Source organism: Lithobates pipiens, unplaced genomic scaffold (assembly GCF_037356315.1).
Source record: "Lithobates pipiens isolate NorthernLeopardFrog02 unplaced genomic scaffold, aLitPip1_a1.2 Scaffold_22, whole genome shotgun sequence".
In the NCBI taxonomy this organism is placed as follows: Eukaryota; Metazoa; Chordata; class Amphibia; order Anura; family Ranidae; genus Lithobates; species Lithobates pipiens.
In genome coordinates this window covers 8,318,081-8,340,254 of record NW_027507784.1, presented here as the reverse complement: position 1 = coordinate 8,340,254, position 22,174 = coordinate 8,318,081, and the positions used below count along the sequence as shown (strand labels likewise).

General features: G+C 45.9%; 1 protein-coding gene across 2 annotated transcripts in view; it reads right to left on the bottom strand.

The window, feature by feature from the left end:
• Positions 1–22,174, bottom strand: part of LOC144000353 (uromodulin-like) — a 206,572-nt gene that overhangs the window by 176,161 nt on the left and 8,237 nt on the right. For both annotated transcript variants that reach the window (XM_077494143.1, XM_077494144.1), the window contains exons 2-3: positions 8,547–8,570; positions 2,822–2,851 (exon numbers count right to left, since the gene is read on the bottom strand). In XM_077494143.1, coding sequence (XP_077350269.1) covers positions 2,822–2,851; positions 8,547–8,570 — 54 coding nt within the window. The remainder of the gene's footprint in view (positions 1–2,821; positions 2,852–8,546; positions 8,571–22,174) is intronic.

The window sequence follows — 22,174 nt, the reverse complement described above, 5'->3', positions numbered from 1 at the left end:
TCAGCAGCCCCCTTACATCAGAGTGTCCCATCAGCAGCCCCCTTACATCAGAGTGTCCCATCAGCACCCCCTTACATCAGAGTGTCCCATCAGCACGCCCCTTACATCAGAGTGTCCCATCAGCACGCCCCTTACATCAGAGTGTCCCATCAGCACGCCCCTTACATCAGAGTGTCCCATCAGCACGCCCCTTACATCAGAGTGTCCCATCAGCAGCCCCCTTACATCAGAGTGTCCCATCAGCACCCCCTTACATCAGAGTGTCCCATCAGCAGCCCCCATACATCAGAGTGTCCCATCACCAGCCCCCTTACATCAGAGTGTCCCATCACCAGCCCCCTTACATCAGAGTGGCCCACTGAGCCATCGGCCCACCGGGAAACTCCCTGTAGTCCCAATGGCCAGTACATGCCTGGTTGTCGGAGCTGTAAGGCAGGTAAAGATGGTGATGATAATAATAAACACCAGAGGGCGCACTCTGAGTGTAGTATTAAAATACATTTATTGAAAGCATAAAAAGTCAATTGGTAACTCATATTTACTTATCATAGGGGTTCAGCCTGATGTGGTATCCGTCTCGGTAACAGCTGGTGGCAGTGAAACACCTGAGACAGAGTATGGAGTAGTCCACCACCGGCTGGCAGAGCCCAGGATGTAAGAAGCAGTGTGGAAACCAATGGGGAATGATGTTACATGCCAGTAGGTATGAAGATATGGCTACATGTTTCAAGGCTGCCCAGCCTCTTAGTCAAGCCTCAGGATGATAATGAAACTATATATTCTTTGTTCTCCTTAAACAGTTCAGTGGTGGAGAAGTTGATAAGATCTGCCAATTTCTGTATAAATGGCCTGATGGCTAATTTGGGGGTTGGCGGTCAATGGATTTGATTTATTAACAGAACGGAGACTGCTCAGTTACCAGGTGAATGTTTACTTTATGAAGTGTTCTGTTATGTATAAGGGGCATTTAAACCATCACAGCCACACAGGGAAAGCACGGGGAGAGGTTTGTTTACACAGACCTCGTCTCGTTCTTCAGCTCTGTGACCCGATTGTGGGACACCAGCGGCAATCAGGTCTGCTGGTCCCGCTCCCAATCTGAGATCTGCTGTACAGGGGACTGAAAGAGACTGATGCCAAGTCAAATTCAGGTACTTACACTGCATGTATTTTGGATTGAGCAGCCCATGACATGTTAACCAGCCCCTTCCCTATTCTCAACCCTGACAGATCCCCTGAGAGAGGGGAGGTGGGAACCCAGCAGAGGTGGGGTGGAGGCAAGGTGGGGGGGAGGCAAAGTGGGACCAGGAAAGAGCATGGGGGGATAGAGAGCACAGGGAAGAACCTTGAGAACATGGGGTGCTCGAGAGCACAGGGAGGAAGAGAAGAGCACAAGGGGCAGTGGAGAGCATGGGGGGAGGTGGAGAGCACAGGGAGGGCAGTGGAGGGCACAGGGGGGGTGGTGGAGGGCATGGGGGATATGGAGAGCACAGGGAGGGTGGTGGAGAGCATGGGAGGAGATGGAGAGCACAGGGAGGGCGGTGGAGAGCATAGGGGGAGGTGGAGAGCATAGGGGGAGGTGGAGAGCACAGGGAGGGTGGTGGAGAGCATGGGGGGAGATGGAGAGCACAGGGAGGGCAGCAGAGAGCATGGGAGGAGATGGAGAGCTCAGGGAGGGCAGCAGAGATCATGGGGGAGATGAGAGCACAGGGAGGACAGTGGAGAGCACGGGGGGCTGGTGGAGAGCACAGAGGGGCTGGTGGAGAGCCTGGGGGAGGTGGAGAGCACAGGGGGGCTGGTGGAGAGCATGGGAGGGAGGTAGTGAGCACAGGGGAGCTGGTGGAGAGCACGGGGAGGGTGGCGGAGAGCATGGGGGGAGGTGGAGAACACAGGTGGCTGGTGGAGAGCACATGAGGGAGGTGGAAAGCACAGGGGAGCAGTGGAGAGCACAGGGGGGAAGCGGAGAGCGTGGGGGGATATGAACAGCATAGGGGATTGAGCGCAGAGCATGGGGGTGGCAGAGAGAACAGGGGGTGGCAGAGAGCACGGGGGGTGGCAGAGAGCATGGGGGAGATGGAGCTCACGGGGGGTGTGGCAGAGAGCATGGGGGAGATGGAGCTCAAAGGGGGGTGTGGCAGAGAGCATGAGGGAGATGGAGCTCACCAGAGGGGTGGCACAGTGCACTCGGGGGTGGCAGAGAGCATGAGGAGGCAAAGAGTATGGTTGGTGTGGAGAGCCTGGGAGGGGGGCAGCATAAATAAGCAGGATAGGAGGAGCGGTGGGGGCGGGTGCATATAGAACAATCATTCTCTCCATCTTCCTCCAGAATGCCTGCTTCTCCTCTACCTCTCGCAGGCATTCCGATACTGCAGGAGGAAGATGGAGAGAATGATTGTTCTATATGCAGCCGCCCCCCACTGCTCCTCCTATCCAGGTTACAGGGGGGGTGAGCACAGAGCACGGGCGGAACTCACGTTTTCAGTTATCCGGCTTCAAGTTGTCAGGACTCAACAGCAGGTGTCTGCTCTGGCTCCTCCCCCTTTCACAGTCACGCCCCCTGTTACTGATGGCTGACTTATACGGGCCAAAGGCTTCTCATCTAGCTCCACCCCCTCTATGTTTACATGCCCCCGGCGCCGATGGGATGAGTTTGACTGGCAGCCCGCCGGCTTGCGGAGAGGCTGCACGAGTGGTGCGGGTTCAAAGAGCCTTGTGCCCTGCATGGACTTGCAGCCTGGTGGCCCGAGCCGCCGCAGCCCACTGGGCAATTGCCCTATGGCCAATCCGGGCCTGATCATAGATTTCTTAATTGGTGACTTACCTCTCTGTGTACAGTTGTAGCCTTGAGTACCTGAAGAAAAGGAAATATTTCTATATGAGATCCCTGCAAAGTATTCTTCTCTACAAAAATGAATAAATGTCAAAGAGGTAACAGTCTCAATTATTCTGTCTTAAGTCAACCTCAAGCCCCCCCCCCCCCCCACCTTCTTGAAGACCCTGTAGATCCATTTTATATCAATCCTTATACTGTTCACATGTCCCTTTTTTCCTACAGTCTTCAGGCTGGCCTGGTGATGTCATAGGTCCTCTTTATTCTACCTTGGCTGTAGTAGTAGGACCTTCTTTATGAGTGGCACTCATGTAATGGAATGTGTTCACTGCTCCCTCCATCAGTTCTTGAACCCAGACTAGAGGATGATGCCACCCCAGGGAGCAGCTCCATACCAGCCTGGTATCAGAGAACATGGGTTGGATGAAGCTGGCCAACATTCAACCCAGAAGACTGGTGACATCTAGTGTTGGAGAAAAAGTAAACACAGTACTGTTATTAAGTTCAAACTATGAGATCAATAAAGTGACTCATTTAGAAACATATTATAATCTGAAGCAAATGTTCTATAGTGCGATAGAATTGCATGGTGATGGCAGATCACATACAAATCTCTCACCAGGGGCAAAACATCTGTTAAGCCCCTTTCACACTTTTGAGACTTGTCCTGCGACTTGGGACTGAAAAGACGCATGTCAAGTTGTACCCCATGATTTCCAATGAGTACCGTTCATATCTGTGCGACTCCAAGTCACAGCGACTTCAAAGTAGTCCCGGCACTACTTTAGTACGACTTTCATGCAACTTGCTGTCCACAGACCTTGAGACTAATAAGGGATAGATCTATGTCGTTTGTATTATTATTATTATTTTTTTTACTATTAATGGCTGTGATCATCGATTTTTATTGGATCTGCGACATTGCGATGGACAGATCGGACAATTTTGACACATTTTTGGGACCAGTGACAATTATACAGCGATTAGTGCTATAAAAATGCACGGATTAATGTATAAACAGGGGCGTAACTATAGGGGGTGCAGCAGTAGCGACCGCAACTGGGCCCTGTGCTGCAGGGGGCCCATGCAGACCCCTCTACATATGGCTGGCAGCAGCATAGGCAGCTAGGGGTACCAGTGCACCATGCACACGGGTGGCTGGAGGTGGAGAGTGACTAGCAGAGCTCCATGCTCGACTACCGCACTGGCTGCTCTTTAGTTGTGCATTCCTCGCATGACCTGTGTCCTCGGCTGGCTCCTCAGAGTACCCCTCTCCTGCTCCATGCATTGCCACTCAGTCCGATGTCTGTTCTCCCCAGCCAGATGGGGCACCTAAAAATAAAAAAATAAAAATAATAATAAAAAACTACTGATGCCAATGGTGGAACTACATGATTCACAAAGGTCATACATGTGACCATGCCATGGAGTTCCACCGCCAGACTCAGAGGGAAGGGCCCTGGCTGGGGTTCAGGGGGGCCCTTCATGGTTTCTTGCATCAGGGCCCTGAAGGTTCTAGTTACGCCACTGTGTATAAATGTCACTGGCAGGGAAGGGGTTAACACTAGGGCGATAAAGGGGTTAACTGTGTTCCCTCACTGTGTGTTCTAACTGTGAGGGGGATGGGACTGACTAGGAGGAGACAGAGATTGGTGTTCATTCTTAGTATGAACACACAATCTGTCTCCTCTCCCCTGAGAGAACCGGAATCTGTGTATCCATTCAGACATGGAGTCCCACCCCCTCTCTCCTCTGATTGACATTGATTGACAGTCACGGGAGCCAATGGCGTCACTGCTGTGTCTCAGCCCATCAGGAGGAGTGCCCTGGACGGCTAAGACATTCGTGGACATCGCTGGAGAGACATGGGGCTCAGGTAAGTATTAAGGGGGTGCTGGGGAGCTTGCTGCACACATTTCTTATCTTAATGCATAGAATGCACGTGCACTCCTTTAACCAGTTCCTGTACTTATACGTCGGCAGAATGGCACGGCTGGGCAAAGTAACGTACCCGTACATTACCTTGAATTCCCTGCCGTGCCGGCGCGTGCGGGCCCCTGCTGCAAGCTCCGCGCCCGGCGGGTCCCGCGGACTCGATCGCCGTGAGAATACCCGTGATCGAGTCACGGAGCTCAAGATCGGGGAGATGCCGATGTAAACAGCATCTCCCCGTTCTGCCTAATGACAGCACACTGACCGTCTGCTCCCTGTCATCGGGAGCCGCGATCAGTGTGGTGTCACACACAGCCACTCCCCCAGACAGTTAGAAACACGCCCCTAGGAACACTTAACGCCTCCCCGCCCCCTAGTGGTTAACCGCTTCACTGCCAATGAAATTATTAAAGTAATCAATGCAATTTTATACCATTGATCGCTGTATTAATGCCAACGCTGTATTAATGCCAACTGTGTCAGAATTGTCCGATGTGTCCGCCAAAATGTCACAGTCGTGATAAAGATCGCTGATCGCCACCATTACTAGTAAAAAAAATATTAATAAAAACGCCATAAAAATATCCCCTATTTTGAGGACGCTATAACTTTTGCGAAAATCAAAAATATGTAGAAGAATACATATCGGCCCGAAACTGTTTAAAAAATATTTTTTTTTATATATTTTCGGGGATATTTATTAAAGCAAAAAGTAAAAAATGAGTTTTTTTTTCAAAATTGTCGCTCTTTTTGTTTATAGCACAAAAAATAAAAACGACAGGTGATCAAATACCATCAAAAGAAAGCTCTATTTATGGGGAAAAAAAGGACATCAATTTTGTTTGGGAGCCACGTTGCATGACCACGCAATTGTTAGTTAAAGCGACACAGTTCTGAATCGCAAAAAAATGGTCAGGAAGGGGGTAAATCCTTCCGGGGCTGAAGTGGTTAAGGATCCTTACATGTGTTTATGCACTTGAGTCTGGGAGATGAAATGTGTGTGTGAGGGATCTTTTGTTGCTGGGTGGATCTGTTATTGCTGGGAGTCGGTGATCTAGTTTGACTGGGATGGGGGTCTATACTTGCTGGGGGGGATCTATTGTTGATGGGATTGGATCTATTATTGCTGGCTGCAGGGGATCTATTTTATGCTTTTTTTTCTTTATCATTAACAAATTGCATACACATTACTTAACACCACAAAAGAGAGTCCTGGAGCAGAAAGAGAGGAAAGGATTAGCGTAGGGACGGCATGACAGGTGTGGACAGCACAGTCATGCTTTTTGGAGAAAAAGTTGTCCCCTTTAAGAAAGGGGAGTGGCCAAAGCAGGGGAGGCGCTCGAGTTAGGAAGCTATGAGGAAGAAAGGGGAGTGATGTCATTAGTGAGCGGCGGAGGAGAAGATTCCCACCCACCCTCCCGAGTATGGTTAATTATAATAGGGGCTGTAAGGACAGACCTTGCAGTGGTTGGGTCTTTGGAGGAGGAGAATATGGATGTTATATGCATATGTGACATGCTTGGTACCCATCTGTGGGATGGGGATTAACATGGTTGGTACCCATCTGTGGGATGGGGGTTAACATGGTTGGTACCCATCTGTGGGATGGGGGTTAACATGGTTGGTACCCATCTGTGGGATGGGGGTTAACATGGTTGGTACCCGTCTGTGGGATGGGGGTTAACATGGTTGGTACCCGTCTGTGGGATTTGGTTAACATGGTTGGTACCCATCTGTGGGATGGGGGTTAACATGGTTGGTACCCATCTGTGGGATGGGGGTTAACATGGTGGGTACACATCTGTGGGATGGGGGTTAACATGGTGGGTACCCATCTGTGGGATGGGGGTTAACATGGTTGGTACCCATCTGTGGGATGGGGGTTAACATGGTTGGTACCCATTTGTGGGATGGGGTTACCATGGTTGGTACCCATCTGTGGGATGGGGTTAACATGGTTGTTACCCATCTGTGGGATGGGGTTAACATGGTTGGTACCCATCTGTGGATGGGGGTTATCAGGTACCTTCCGGTTAACGACGGGTTAACCAGGAAGGGGTAAAAGGTAGGTCACTGCGAAAGTTGAGTACCGTCTCCGGGTCTGGGGGCTTGCGACTGGAGGCCTAAAGTTAAAAGAAGTTTGGCGCAGTGACCAGTGGTGTGTGTTTCCCTCGAAGACCCCAAAAGTACATAAAAGTTGGTTAAGAGTTATTTAACCACTAGGGATCCGCGCTATAGCCGAATGACGGCTACAGCGCGGACCTGCTTTGCCGGGACTACGTCTATTGACGTTGTCCCGTGCACGAGCGGCCTGCGTGCCCCCTGAGGGGCGCACGTGGCGCGGTCTGTGATCAGCGAGTCTATGAGACTCGCCTGATCAAGGATCGGAGCAAGGGGGCGATCCCGACCCCTTACCACGTGATCAGCTGTCAGCCAATGACAGCTGATCATGTGACACAACAGATCCGGTAATCGGCTATTTAAAAAGCCGATCACCGGTGACCGCGATCAGGACATCAGTCCCGATCACGGCCAGCTTATCAGTGCCCACCTGCCCCCTGCCAGTGCCACCTAACTAATAAAAAAGTGCCCCCCATCAGTGCCACCCATCAGTGCCCATAGTGCCACACATTGGTGCCCACAGTGCCACCCATCAGTGCCCACAGTGCCACCTATCAGTGCCCAAAATCTGCCTCAACAACAGTGCTGCACCCCAGTGCCACATATCCGTGCCCATCGGTGTCATCTACCAGTGCCCATCAGTGCCCATCAGTGCCACCCATCAGTGCCAAGCAGTGCCACCTATTAGTGCCACCTATCAGTGCCCATCAGTCCCATCTATCAGTGGTACCTATAAGTGACCCTTAGTGCCACCCATCCATGCCACCCATCCATGCCACCTATCCGTGCCATCTTATCTGTGCCCATCTTTGCCCATCAGTGCCGCCTTATCTGTGCCTATCAGTGCCACCTTATCTGTGCCTAATAGTGCTGCCTTAACTGTGCCTATCAGTGTCCAACAGTGCAGCCTATCAGTGCCGCCTCATCAGCGCATTTCAATGAAGGAGAAAAATGACCTGTTTGCAAAATTTTATAACAAACTTTTGCATTTTATTTTGTTTGTTTAGCAAAAAATAAAACTCTCGGCTGTAATTCAATACCACCAAAAGAAAGCTCTATTTGTGGGGAAAAAAATGATGAAAAATTTGAATTTGGGTACAGTGTTGTATGACCGCGCAATTGTCATTCAAAGTGCATCAGCGCTGAAAGCTGAAAATTGGTCTGGGCAGGAGGGGGGGTTTAAGTGCCCAGTAAGCAAGTGGTTAAAATGTTATTCATTTAATTTTAAGGCAATTGTTAATAAAAGGCCATCAAGGTCATTTACTTCAAAATCTCGTCATGTCATTTGTGGGGGGGATTTGGAGTTGGGGTTGGATATTATGTTTAACGGGTGGCTTAAGTGACTGTGGGTTAGGTCCTTCACATGTCATGAATACTTGGTTCTGTATTTTCTAAAAGGGATGGCCACTGGGAGGTGAAACCAAGAGGCAGTACTCGTAGGTGGGTGGGGGGGGGGGGGGGGTGAAGACAAGGGGTGGCTTTAAAAGAGGGTAGTTCCTGCAACTATGCTCTGAGAAAAAAAAAAAAGCCCCGGTCTTTATTTATTTTTGTCATTTCCATATTCTTGGCACTTTTTCATTAGAAATCCAGTCTGATATTTTCTCAGGTCTGTCATAAGAGAACGAAGCAGAATGAAAGAAGTGGACAGAGAAATAGAACTTACTGGGGTTCAGAGAGGTGGTGAGCTCTGAAACAAGAAACAAATAAAATAAAACAGTTAAGAGAACATAACAAATGTAAAAAAAAAAAAAAAAAAAAAAAAATCTTGCTTATACAATAAATGTTTCTATTTTGCATTATTGCATCTGCTACATTTTTTCTTACCAAATATGAAGCATCAAAGTAAAACTTTTCAGTATTTATTTTTTTTTTTTACAAATCAGCATGGAGACATTCCTGACATGTCACAATATACAACAACTGGATCATTGTTCAGAAAAAAATCAGACGATTCAATGTGTCCGGACCGCGGAATACCTTAGCGGAAGCCTGAAATGTTAGGTAACTATTTGCTTATTATTAGCATAACTTTTTATTTTTCTTCATCTTTCACATTATGCAAAAAATAAATAAAAAATTGGGCTAACTTTTTTTTTTTTTTTTTTTTAACCCTTTCATGACTAAGCCTATTTTTGGAATTTGGTGTTTACAAGTTAAAATCCATATTTTCTACTAGAAAATTACTTGGAACCCCCAAACATTATATATATTTTTTTTAACAGAGACTCTAGAGAATAAAATGGCCATTGTTGCAATATTTTATGTCACACGGTATTTGCGCATTGGTGTTTTAAATGCAACTTTTTGGGAAAAGGTACACTTTCATTAATTTAAAAAAAAAAAAAACAGTAAAATTATCCCATTTTTTTTGCATAATGTGAAAGATAATGTTACGCCGAGTAAATAGATACCAAACATGTCACACTTTATAATCGCACGCACTTGTGGATTGACGACAAAGTACGGTACCTAAAAATCTCAATAGGCGACGCTTTAAACATTTTTTACGGTTACCAGGTTAGCGTTACAGAGGAGGTCTAGTGCTAGAATTATTGCTCTCACTCTGACGATCGCGGCAATACCTCACATGTGTGATTTGAACACCGTTTACATACGCGGGCGCAACTTCTGTATGCGTTTTCTTTGCTTTGCGAACTCGCGGGGATGGCGGGCACTTTAAAAAAATTTTTTTTTTTTTTTTTATTTATTTTAAAATTACTAAATTGTTTAAAATAAAAAAAAAATTTTGATCACTTTTATTGCTGTCACAAGGAATGTAAACATCCCTTGTGACAGTAATAGGTGGTGACAGGTACTCTTTATGGAGGGATCGGGGGTCTAAAAGACCCCCCACCCCTCCTTTACACTTCAATGTATTCAGATCACCGAAAACGGCGATTCTGAATACCGGATATTTTTTTTAAACCGGCGCCATTGGCAGCCGAGTAAACGGGAAGTGACGTCATGACGTCGCTTCCGTGTTTACTATGAGGAGACTGGAACGAAGCCGATTACGGCTTCGTTCCAGTTCCTCTCCAGCGGCCGGAGCCATCGGACACGCAATCGGTGCTCCCGATCGAGCGGGAGCACCGGTAACAGCGGCGGGAGGGGGGGACGTCCCCTCCCGCTCCTCCGGCATAACAGCCGAGCGGCTTTTAGCCGCATCGGTTGTTATGGCTGGAAAGCCAATCGCCCGCTGTAAAAAACGGTACCGGGATGATGCCTGCAGGTGCGGGCATCATCCCGGTATACCCCCCGGAAGCCGAGTACGCATATCTGCGTACGCTCGGCGGGAAGGGGTTAAATCTTTTGATTCCCAGTTCCTGGGGTACTCTATATTTTTCATGGGTGACATTTTAAAAGTCCTCACAGGCCCTCCATTTAGAGCTGAAGTGGATCTAAGGCCTAAACAATTTGTACCGCTTCCCGCCCAAGCTGCGTACAGGGACGTGTTTGACTTTGCGGGGGTATATCTGAATGACGAGTGCAGCTACAGGCATCATTCAGATATTATCTTTTAGTGCCGGCAATTCCCTTCACCATAAGAATGATCATATCGCCTGTTCTGCTGCTTGATCATTCTTACAGTCAGCGAGGGGGAGCACCCCCCCCCACTGCCCTCCGGGGGTTCTACCAACTCACCGCTTCCATCGGTAAGCCTGAGACAGGATCCGCCGGCCCCGGATGGTGATCATAGAGATTTCCAGTTGACCAGAGGGTCAACAGAGTCTCTATGATTGTTCAGAGGCTGGGTGCCAATTGATGTCACGCCCGGCCATTCAAACGCCCAGCCTAGAGGTGAGATGTGAGGTTACATAGTTAGTTAGGTTGAATAAAGACACCAGTCCATCCAGTTCAACCTGAGTGAGTGTCTACAATTGTCCCTATACATTGCACACTCACATCGGTCCCTACATCGGTCCCTACCCTCAAGGAGCCCACAATCTAAGGTCCCCATTCATATACTAGGGGCCAATTTTGGACAGAAGCCAATAAACCTACCTGCATGTCTTTGGAGTGTGGGAGGAAACCGGAATACCCGGAGGAAACCCGCACAGGGAGAACATGCAAACTCCAGGCAGTCGTGGTTGGGATTCAAACCAGCGACCCTTTTTACTGTGAGGTGAGAGTGCTACCCACTACACCACTGTGCCGCCCGGTGTCTTATTGACCCCCCCCCCCCCATATATCACTGTAAAGAGGACCTGTCATGCCATATTCCTATTACAAGGGATGTTTACATTCCTTGTAATAGGAATAAAAGTGATTAAAACATTTTTTTTTTTTTTTAAATGTCAAACTAAAAAAAAAAAAAAAGAACAATAAAAAAAAAAAAAAATTAGAGCATCCCTGTCCCCGTGTGCTTGCATGCAGAAGCAAGCGCATACATAAATCCCGCCCACATATGAAAATGCATACATGGGCGGTATCGCCGTGCACATTAGAGCGAGAGAAATAATTCTAGCCCTAGATCTCCTCTGTAACTCAAAACAAAAATGTAAAGCGCCGGCTATTGGTATTTTTACGCACCGAAGTTTGGTGCCATTCCACGAGCGCGTGCAATTTTGAAGCCTGAAATGTTAGGTAACTATTTGCTCAGCATAACTTTTTCTTCATCTTTCACATTATGCAAAAAAAAAAAAAAATTGGTTAATGTTTTGTTTTTGTTTTTTAAAGCATGAAACCGTTTTTTTTTTTTTCCAAAAAAAAATTAGAAAAATTGCTGCGCAAATACCATGCAAGATAAAAAGTTGCAATGACCACCACTGTATTTTCTAGGGTCTTTACTAAAAAATATATATAAAAGGGGAAAACACTGCGCTATAGTTTGTGAAAAGATGGCCACAACATCATCTGATCTAAACTTTACAAAACCGATCATCACGTATCAATTATCACCATGATTACTTATGCACATCCCCAGGTCACACATTGCTGGTACAACAAGTAAGAGACATCTAATGATAGATCTCTATTAGATATTACCGCTGAGAACTTCATAGCTCTGTTTTTGTTATAATATAAACAAATCAGCTTGCTCTTGGGATAGTATAGTGCAGCTTATGTATAATTGACAGTGCATATCTGATTGTTTGTACTAGAACTGGATGTGCTCTCTGTATGCGCTCTGTATGAGCATTAGGGCTGTTTGCAATTTATAAGTCTGATGAGACTGTGAATAATGCAAATACAAACTGACAGTTTCTGGTAAAGGTTTAATGTATTTTATGTATACTAACAACGCAGGTTTTACCTTTATGTATTATTGCTTGATGTGTTCTTTGCATATGCTTCATAAGTGATTTGTATTATGTTGCATCTATATATCTGATTAGGCTATGAATAATGTAATCTATTCAGTGCTATCCATGCGTGAGCATGGTGGCTTATTTTTTATTTATTTTCCAGATTTTATTGTCATCAATACCTATCTAACAGTCTGCATGTGTGGCATTCTGAGTTGTTATTTGCATTTGCTTATAGTGTCTGAATTGGTATACTTTGGTTTGACTAAATTGTATACTGTAGCTTTAAGAGGCTGTCTGAGATTGGATGTCCCGCCTCTTGTTAGGCGGAACCTCTCTCTCATTCTCTATATATTTGTCAGCAATGTGGTGGGTTCCAACATGCCCCAGTTGAAGACACATATGTCGAAACGCGTCGGGCGAGCTGTTGGTACCCCACATTGCTTTTAAGTTCATTTCGTTTTTTTATGTGATCACTAAGTCATTTATTACCTTTTGACTTCAATAAACCAACGTTTTTATATCGTTTGACCCGCACCATGTGGAGCCTTTTTTTCTTTTCCCTTTTCTCCATGGTTTTGGTTTAAAACTTTACAAACACCCCCCTCCCCATTCGGGGGAGGCTGGAGTATTGGTCCAACGGGCTGCGTTTGAGCTTGATTACTTCGACCTTTGATGTTCCATCTGAAAGGATCCATCTTTGAGCCTACAACCGCCTGGAGCTCCTCCACCAGCTCAACTGACCTCTCTCCTCACACTCCTTGGTCCTTGACTGTGACCCCAAGCCTTCCAGACTCAGCCGTCATATGACTGTGTGAGTCCAACTGTTCCGGTAAGAAGTATTTATCTACTATTCACTGATGTTTACAATCAAGTCTACCTGCATGAACATATTCGTCCAGTACACAATTTTCCTTCCATGTGACGGTTTGGCCACTCCTATGCCATCAACATAGTGGAATGAGTGCCTTATGTTGGACTTTTATTTCCAGGCATTTGGTTTTGTGCGATTTTTGTTTTGCTATTATTATTTTTATAATTTGTGTTGATTACACTTATTATTATTGAAGCGCTACACTGTTTTTATCATTTTAAAAAATATATATATATATAATTTTTGGGGGGCTCTATGGAATTTTCTAGTAAAAAAATGATGAATTTTACATGTAGGAGAGAAATGTCAGAATTGGCCTGGATGGACAGTGGTTAATACATTCATTGCATTCCACTTAAGGACCAAGCCTCTTTTTGAGATTTGTTGTTTAGTTAAAAACAGTTTTTTTTGCTAGAAAATTACTCCAAACATTATATATTTTATTTTTCTAACACCCTAAAGATTAAAATATTGGTCGTTGCAATACTTTCTGTCACACCGTATTTGCTTATTCATTCATTCACAAAATGTTGTCATTTGAAAAAAAAGAAAAAAAATTCCCTTTAACCAGTTCCCGACCGGCGCACGCCGATGTACGTCGGCAGAATGGCACAGGCAGGCATATTGGCGTATAGGTACATCTATTTTTATATGCCACCCTGCCATCAGGTGCGCGCCACCGGCGGCGTGCTCGCGTGCTGGTCGGAACCCCCGTGAGTCCAGTCGCGATCGTCTCAAGGGGAGGCTGAACAGGGAGATGCCGTTGTAAACAGCATCTCCCCATTCTGCCTAGCAACAAGTGACGCTGATCTCTGCTCCATGTGATTGGGGCAGAGATCAGTGTTCACTAACACAAAGCCCAGCCCCACCCACAGTTAGAAACACGCCCCTAGGACACACTTAACCCCTACACTGCCACTCCCTGGTTAACCCCTTCATTGCCAGTGTCATTTACACAGCAATCAGTGCATTTATATAGCAGTGATTGCTGTATAAATGACAATGGTCCCAAAAATGTGTCAAAAATGTCCGATGTGTCCGCCACAATATCGCAGTCACAATAAAAATCGCTGATCGCCGCCATTACTAGTAAAAAAAAAAATTATTAATAAAAATGCCATAAAACTATCCCCTATTTTGTAAACGCTATAACTTTTGCGCAAACCAATAATCGCTTATTGCGATTTTTTTTTTACCAAAAATATGTAGAAGAATACGTATCGGTCTAAACTGAGGGAAAAAAAAGTTTTTTTATATATTTTTGGGGGATATTTATTATAATAAAAAGTAAAAAATAATGCGTTTTTTTTTTCAGAATTGTCGCTCTATTTTTGTTTATAGCGCAAAAAATAAAAACCGCAGGGGTGATTAAATACCCCCAAAAGAAAGCTCTATTTGTGGGGAAAAAAGGACGTCAATTTTGTTTGGGAGCCACGTTGCACGACCGCGCAATTGTCAAAACGATGCAGTGCCAAATCGCAAATAGTGCTCTGGTCTTAAGCCAGCAAAATGGTCCGGTCTGAAAGTGATTAAGAGCTATGGGCAGAAGTGACGTTTTGACGTAGCTTTCGCCCTGCAATGGTATGGAGACGGGTGGAGGCCATCTTCCCCTCACTTGTCTCCATGCCACAGAGGGAAGAGGACGGATTGCCTCCGCCGGCTCAGGTAAGCGATGGAGGGTACCAGAGAACAGCAATAAAAGTGATTGTGCAGCGAATCCACCGCAGAGACCACTATTATCGGAAACCGGACCACTCACTGAAGAAGGGGGTTCTGGTAGCTAACTGCTGCCATAACAGATATATCCCTCTTCAAAATACCAACGTGTATCAGCGTGAGCTGGCCCGGAAGTGGTTAAGGTGAAAACTGTTCAGACATCGAATGTTGCGCCTCACCCCCCTTATACTTATTAGACATATGTACTTCCTAAAAATTAATTTTAATTTTTCGTTTCATTTGGGTTTTTTTTTGCTTTTTGGGTCAGTCATTATGATCGCAATTCTAAAATTTTAAAATTTGTAAATTTGAAAATGAGAAAGAAAATCCGAAAATTTGCTAACTAATAATAGCTATCTATTAAATTATAGGTATTGGAATTTCCTTTTACATTTGGCTGTTAGTGAACGTAACAAATACAAAGATACAAATTATCTGAAATAATGAATGTCACATCCAAACGAATGGAACAAATTAATAAAAAAATAATAAAACGTTTTTATTATTATTATTGTTCTTGTTATTTATTATTATTAATTCATTACATTCCAATCATTCAGATACAGCATTAATTTTTTTGGATAGTTTGTTATTTCAGATAAATTCTAATTCGTTACGTTCACTAAGGCCGCGTACACACGGGCGGACTGTTCGCCCAACCTTGTCCGCTGAACAGTGTTTGGGCGGACAGTCCGCTCGTGTGTGGGCTTTCAGCGGACAGTTTCAGCGGACAGTTTGACGGACAAAGTCTTTCAGAAATTCCGAAAAACTGTCCGCTGAAACTGTGTTTGAGCGAACAGTCCGCCCGTGTGTAGGCTACTTTCGAAATGAGCAAACTGTTCCCGCTCGGAGGAAAGTCCGCTCATTTCGAGCGCGTGTACAGGTAGGCGGGGCCCGCGAAGGAGACGTCGCGGGCTCCGCCGCCTGGAATGGGCTTAAAGGGGAACCCCAACGCCGAAAAAAATCGGCGTGGGGGTTCCCCCAAAGTCCACAACAGACCCTTGTCCGAGCACGCTACCCGGCCGGCCAGGAAAGGGGGGCGATCGAGCGCGCCCCCCCTCCTGAGCCGCACCAGGCCGCGTGCCCTCAACATGGGGGGGTGCCTTGGGGAAGGGGGGGCCGCGCGGCCCCCCCACCCCAAAGCACCTTGTCCCCATGTTGATGAGGACAAGGGCCTCTTCCCGACAACCCTGGCCGTTGGTTGTCGGGGTCTGCGGGCGGGGGGCTTATCGGAATCCGGGAGCCCCCTTTAAGAAGGGGGCCCCCGGATACCGGCCCCCCACCCTATGTGAATGAGTATGGGGTACAATGTACCCCTACCCATTCACCTGTGAAATAAAGTAAAAAAAAAAACACAACACAGAGAAAAAATATTTTATTGCACAGCTCCGGGGGTCATCCGTCTTCGGGGGTCTTCTCGCCGGACTCCTCCGCTATCTTCGTGTAGCTCTTTTACTAGCGGAGGAGCCCGGCTTTCTTCCTCCCCGCCGCCGGCCTCTTCTCCCGACTTCGGGGGTCTTGTCCCCCTCTTCGGTTCTTCTGCCGGGCCACCGCGCCTTCTTGTAGCTCTTTTACAGGCGGTGGCCCGGTCTTCTGTCGCCGTTGTCGCCGCCGCCTTCCGTTCTTGTTCTTCTTCTTGTTCTTCTTCTTCTTCTCCAGGAGATGTTGACACGTCGCTCTCTCCGGCCGGAATGCCAGAGCCGCGCTGTGCGGTCACTTATATAGTGACAATGGGGCGGTGTCACATGGTATATGTCACATGGGTTGGTCACATGGGTTGATGTCACATGGGGACTATGACATCGTAAGGGGGCGGGGTCACCATGTGACCAACCCATGTGACATATACCATGTGACACCGCCCCATTGTCACTATATAAGTGACCGCACAGCGCGGCTCTGGCATTCCGGCCGGAGAGAGCAACGTGTCAACATCTCCTGGGGAAGAAGAAGAAGAACAAGAAGAAGAAGAAGAACGGAAGGCGGCGACGGCGACAGCGACAGAAGACCGGGCCACCGCCTGTAAAAGAGCTACAAGAAGGCGCGGTGGCCCGGCAGAAGAACCGAAGGCGGCGACAGAATAACGGAAGGCAGCGGCGACAGAAGACCGGGCCACCGCCTGCAAAAGAGCTACAAGAAGGCGCGGTGGCCCGGCAGAAGGACCGAAGAGGGGGACAAGACCCCCGAAGTCGGGAGAAGAGGCCGGCGGCGGGGAGGAAGAAAGCCGGACTCCTCCGCTAGCAAAAGAGCTACACGAAGATAGCGGAGGAGTCCAGCGAGAAGACCCCCGAAGACGGAAGACCCCCGGAGCTGTGCAATAAAATATTTTTTCTCTGTGTTGTGTTTTTTTTGTACTTTATTTCACAGGTGAATGGGTAGGGGTACATTGTACCCCATACTCATTCACATAGGGTGGGGGGCCGGTATCCGGGGGCCCCCTTCTTAAAGGGGGCTCCCGGATTCCGATAAGCCCCCCGCCCGCAGACCCCGACAACCAACGGCCAGGGTTGTCGGGAAGAGGCCCTTGTCCTCATCAACATGGGGACAAGGTGCTTTGGGGTGGGGGGGCCGCGTGGCCCCCCCTTCCCCAAGGCACCCCCCCATGTTGAGGGCACGCGGCCTGGTACGGCTCAGGAGGGATCGCGCTCGCTCGCCCCCCTTTCCTGGCCGGCCGGGTAGCGTGCTCGGACAAGGGTCTGTTGTGGACTTTGGGGGGACCCCACGCCGATTTTTTTCGGCGTTGGGGTTCCCCTTTAAGTCCATTCCAGGCGGCGGAGCCCGCGACGTCTCCTTCGCGGGCCCCGCCTACCTGTACACGCGCTCGAAATGGGCGGATTTGCCTCTGCCTTACGTGGGCGAGTCCGTTCATTTCAAAAGTTGAGCGAACTGTTTGGCAAACAGTTCGCTGAAACAGTCCGCTCAAAAAGTGCCGTGTGTGGCCATGTCCGTCCATGCTAATTTTGAGCGGACTGTTTGCCGAAACTGTTTGACAAACAAAGTTGGGCGAACAGTCCGCCCGTGTGTACGCGGCCTAACAGCCACATTTGAAAGGAAAACTCCAACACCTATAATTTAATAGTTAGTAATATTTAAGTTTTTATTAGTTGGTTATTATTTCAGATTTTCCAATTTTAGGGTTTTCAGATATTGGGATTTAAAATTTCTGAATTTCCGAATTTATGATTTTCCGAATTTCCAAATTTCCAAATTTATGAATTTCCACATTTTCACATTTCTAAATTTCTGAATTTTTAAATTTATGAAATTCCGAATTTATGAATTTCCAAATTTTAAAATTTATGAATTTCCAAATTTATGAATTTCCAAATTTATGAATTTCCAAATTTCTGAATTTCCAAATTTTCACATTTCTGAATTTCCGAATTTATGAATTTCCGAATTTTCAAATCTCTGAATTTCCAAATTTATGAATTTCCACATCTTCAAATTTCTGAATTTTCAAATTTCTGAAATTCCAAATTTATGAATTCACTAATTTTCCTATTTCTGAATTTCCGAATTTCTGAATTTCCAAATTTTCAAATCTCTGAATTTCTGAATTTCCACATTTTCAAATTTCTGAATTTCTGCATTTCCGAATTTTCAAATTTCTGAAATTCCAAATGTATGAATTTCCAAATTTTCAAATTTATGAATTTCAGAATTTATGAATTTCCAAATTTTCACATTTCTGAATTTCTAAATTTCCGAATTTTAGAATTTCCGAATTTTAGAATTTCCGAATTTTAGAATTTCCGAATTTTAGAATTTCCGAATTTTAGAATTTCCGAATTTTAGAATTTTCAAGTTTACCAATATATGGAAAAAGTACCAGTTACTTACCGGTAACTGTCTTTCTGGGAAATCTTCCAGGACGGCACACCTGAGAGATGAGAGGCTCCTCCCTACAGGAAACACAATCAATCGACAGCTGTTTTAAGTCCCCACCCTTCCCCTTGATCCTCAGTTTGTAGAGAAGTAACTCCTGAACCAGGTTCACAAGGGAAATCATTCCTCATAGGTACTCACCTTCTAGTGTTCTAGAATTTTCCCTCCTCCAACGGGCGGGAAGTAGGCCTGCTGTCCTGGAAGATTTCCCAGAAAGACAGTTACCGGTAAGTAACTGGTACTTTTCTCAAGTCATCTTCCAGGACGGCACACCTGAGAGGATAAACAAGTACCTCAGGCCTACCTTAGGGTGGGGCCACTGCAAAACCCTCTTGGCGAACCTTGGCTCTGCAGTGAGCTTTACCTCCATTCCATACGCTCATATGCTTGATAAAGGCATGTTAGCTGGATCATGCGGCTGATCTGCAGGTCTGCTCCACAGATGTTCCTGCCTTTTCCGCTTCAGATGCAGTATCTAGGTGAAATGGGCTCTTAAAAATGGAATCAGAAAACATGTTAAACTTGTAGGTTAGCAATGTTGCCTATCTCACACATCTAACAACCATGGCCTATTATGCCTGTAGGTGCTACTTAGAACCACTAAAAAGATAAATAAGAGACCTGTGTAAGACAAGGACACTACATTAATCAATAAGAGGGCCTGTCTTAACACTATCCTGTTGAGGGAAATAAAACTGCTTCCTTTTTATCTTTATGTCAGCAAAAGACTAAAGGGAAGCCTACTTAAGGGAAATAGATTAACAGAAGCTTGAACCCTGGGTTTAAGGCACGCCCAATCTATGTCCTTACTTACGCCTGAGAGCCTTCTTCAGGAGATTAAAGTCCCTAGCAGGAGTAGACTACCCATATTGCTATGTCTAGTTTTGCTAAAAGGGCAAAATGAAGGCCATGCACCGAGCCGAAACCTATTCGATCGGGTATACATCTTTATACTTCATCCTTAGGCCCTAATACTCCTCTGAATAGAACTCTCCAAGTTCTTACTAAACAGGGCGAATCATTATCCCCTTCCTCCAGTGTCCCATAACCCTACAGGGCTTCAACCCTAGGAAATGGTTCTGGCATCCCTGAATGCAAGTGGTCAAGGTTTTCTGACATGTGGCAGCTGCAGCCCGAACTCCTGGCCCCTCCATGGAAAAGAAGGCTGAAATACAAAAAGGTGATACATGCATTATTAATATCACAAATAAAATGATCATAGATTGTGGGCATGGCACAATAGATTTAGACAGAAAGGACACAAGCATAGACAACAATGTTGTGTGCCTGAGTGTGACTAGCTAAACCAATATATCAAATATGGGAAGAGACCCAAATCTGAACCTCAACGTAGACAAACAGTCCTCATAGTCTGGTTTTCTGATGTGCTGCCAAGACGTAAAAACATTAAGACTCAAGCAAACCCTAAATGCTGCGTATTTCTTTAGTGCAGCTAGCTAGGTCATAACTGATATATAAATACGGAAAGGACAGGAACCCCCTTTACTGTTGTGCTTTACCTATGTACAGCAAAACAAGGCTATAAAGACAGAAAGACCCAAACTTCTATGTTGTGTATTTCTGACAAACCACCACAGTTATAAGATTAATATGAACACCAACTCCCGTGTTGTGCATTTCTGCTATGCCACAGGGAAAAATATGGAACACAAGACAATCCTTTCTGTCATGCACTTCTGTAGTGTAGTTCAGATAGAACCAACACTGAGAAAGGACACAAGCAACCTGCAGCATTGTGTTTTTCTGAAACAGAAAGCACCAACAAGCTTCAATCTTGAGTATTTCTGCTGTGCAACAACATAAAAGCAGACACTGAGGAAAAAGACAGACAGCCTTTACAGCTGCAATCTTTCTGGTCTGCTGCAAAATAAAACAATAACGTCATGATGAGTATTCCTGCTGTGTAGCAAAACCTCAATCAGAAGGGACAGATAAGTTTAGGGTTCCCACACCCGTGCGACCAAAACTGCGACTTGGGACTGCAAGACGCATGAGAAGTCATATACTATGGCTTCCAATGGGTACCATTTGTGTCTGTGCGACACCAGCAGTCCCTGATTCCTGGATCCACAGACCTCAAGATTACACAGGTCGCAGGGAAAAAAAAAACAAATAGCAATTTTCAGGTCGAACAAGTAAGGGGTCCCCAATGCTGTGACTCCCTGGAGGATTGCAGCCAACAAACCCCTGCTGTGTATCCCTAAGATGCAGAAAGGTAGATCCATGAGAAACACTGCTTAGCCTGATATACAAACGATAAGGCAGTAAATATAGGACATACAGGACACAAACATTCAATCTTTGTGTATGTCTGATGTGTAGTAATATACCAATACTGAGCAGAGAGGCCACCATCCTCAATGTGTCTCTCAGCTGAGCAGCAAAAACAAAATCAGAAAAAGACAAGCAACCTTCACTGCTGTGTCCTTTCTGATATGCAGCCAATAAGGCAGTATATGCAAGACATAAAAGGACAGACAACCTTCAATCTTGTATATGTCTGATGTGCAACAATATAACAATTCTGAATAGAGATAGCACATCCATATTGAAGCGATTTGGCCTTGCGACTCAACATGTCAAATCGCATGGCTAAAATCAGCACAACACCACTTTGTGGTGCTACATGGATTACCAAAGGCAGTATATGTACTACACCTGGCAGGGGTTCAATTTGTATTTCTACTATGTAGCCCAACAAATTCGAACCATCAATTTTCACTGCTGCCTTTCTGATAAGGCAGTAATACAGGACACAAAACCTCACAGACCTTAATGCTGTATAAATCTGATGTGCAACAATAAAACACTATGAATAGAGATAGCACATCCATATTGAAATGATTTGTCATGCGACTCAACATGTCAAATCGCATGTTTAAACTCGGCAGCCATTGCTGTTAATAGCACTGTCTGAATCAGCACAGCGCCACGCAAATCAGGACCATCAGACTTCACTGCTGCCTTTCTGATAAGTAACCAACAAGGCAGTAAAACAGGACACAAAGCCCCACAGACAGACCTCAATCTTGTGTATGTCTGATGTGCAGCAATATAACCATTATGAGCAGAGATGTCACCAGACTCAATGATGTGCATTTCTGCTGTGCAACACAAAACCAGAAAGTACAGACCACCTTCACTGTTGTATTTTTCTGATCTGTAGCCAAACAAAGCAGTACCTTTAGTATATAAAGGACAGAAAACAAGCTTCAGTGCAGTGCATTTCTGATGTACAGCAATATAGTCCTTATTAAGCAGAGATGTCACAAATCTCAATGTGTATTTCTGCTGTGCCACAAAAACATCCCAGCAAGCACAAACCTTCACTACTGAGGTCTACTGGTGTGCAGCCAATGAGGAGTCATGGTCTATCCCTTTATGAAATAACCAACAGGCAATTTATTTCATAGGCATAGCCTGGGCTGTAGATACTAAACCTTCACCACCAGAGAAGGAACAGATCCTAAAATGGTTGGACACCCTACTATAGTAGTTGTTGTCCTACCTTACCTCCATAGACTGAGCAAACCCTAGCCAGCACAT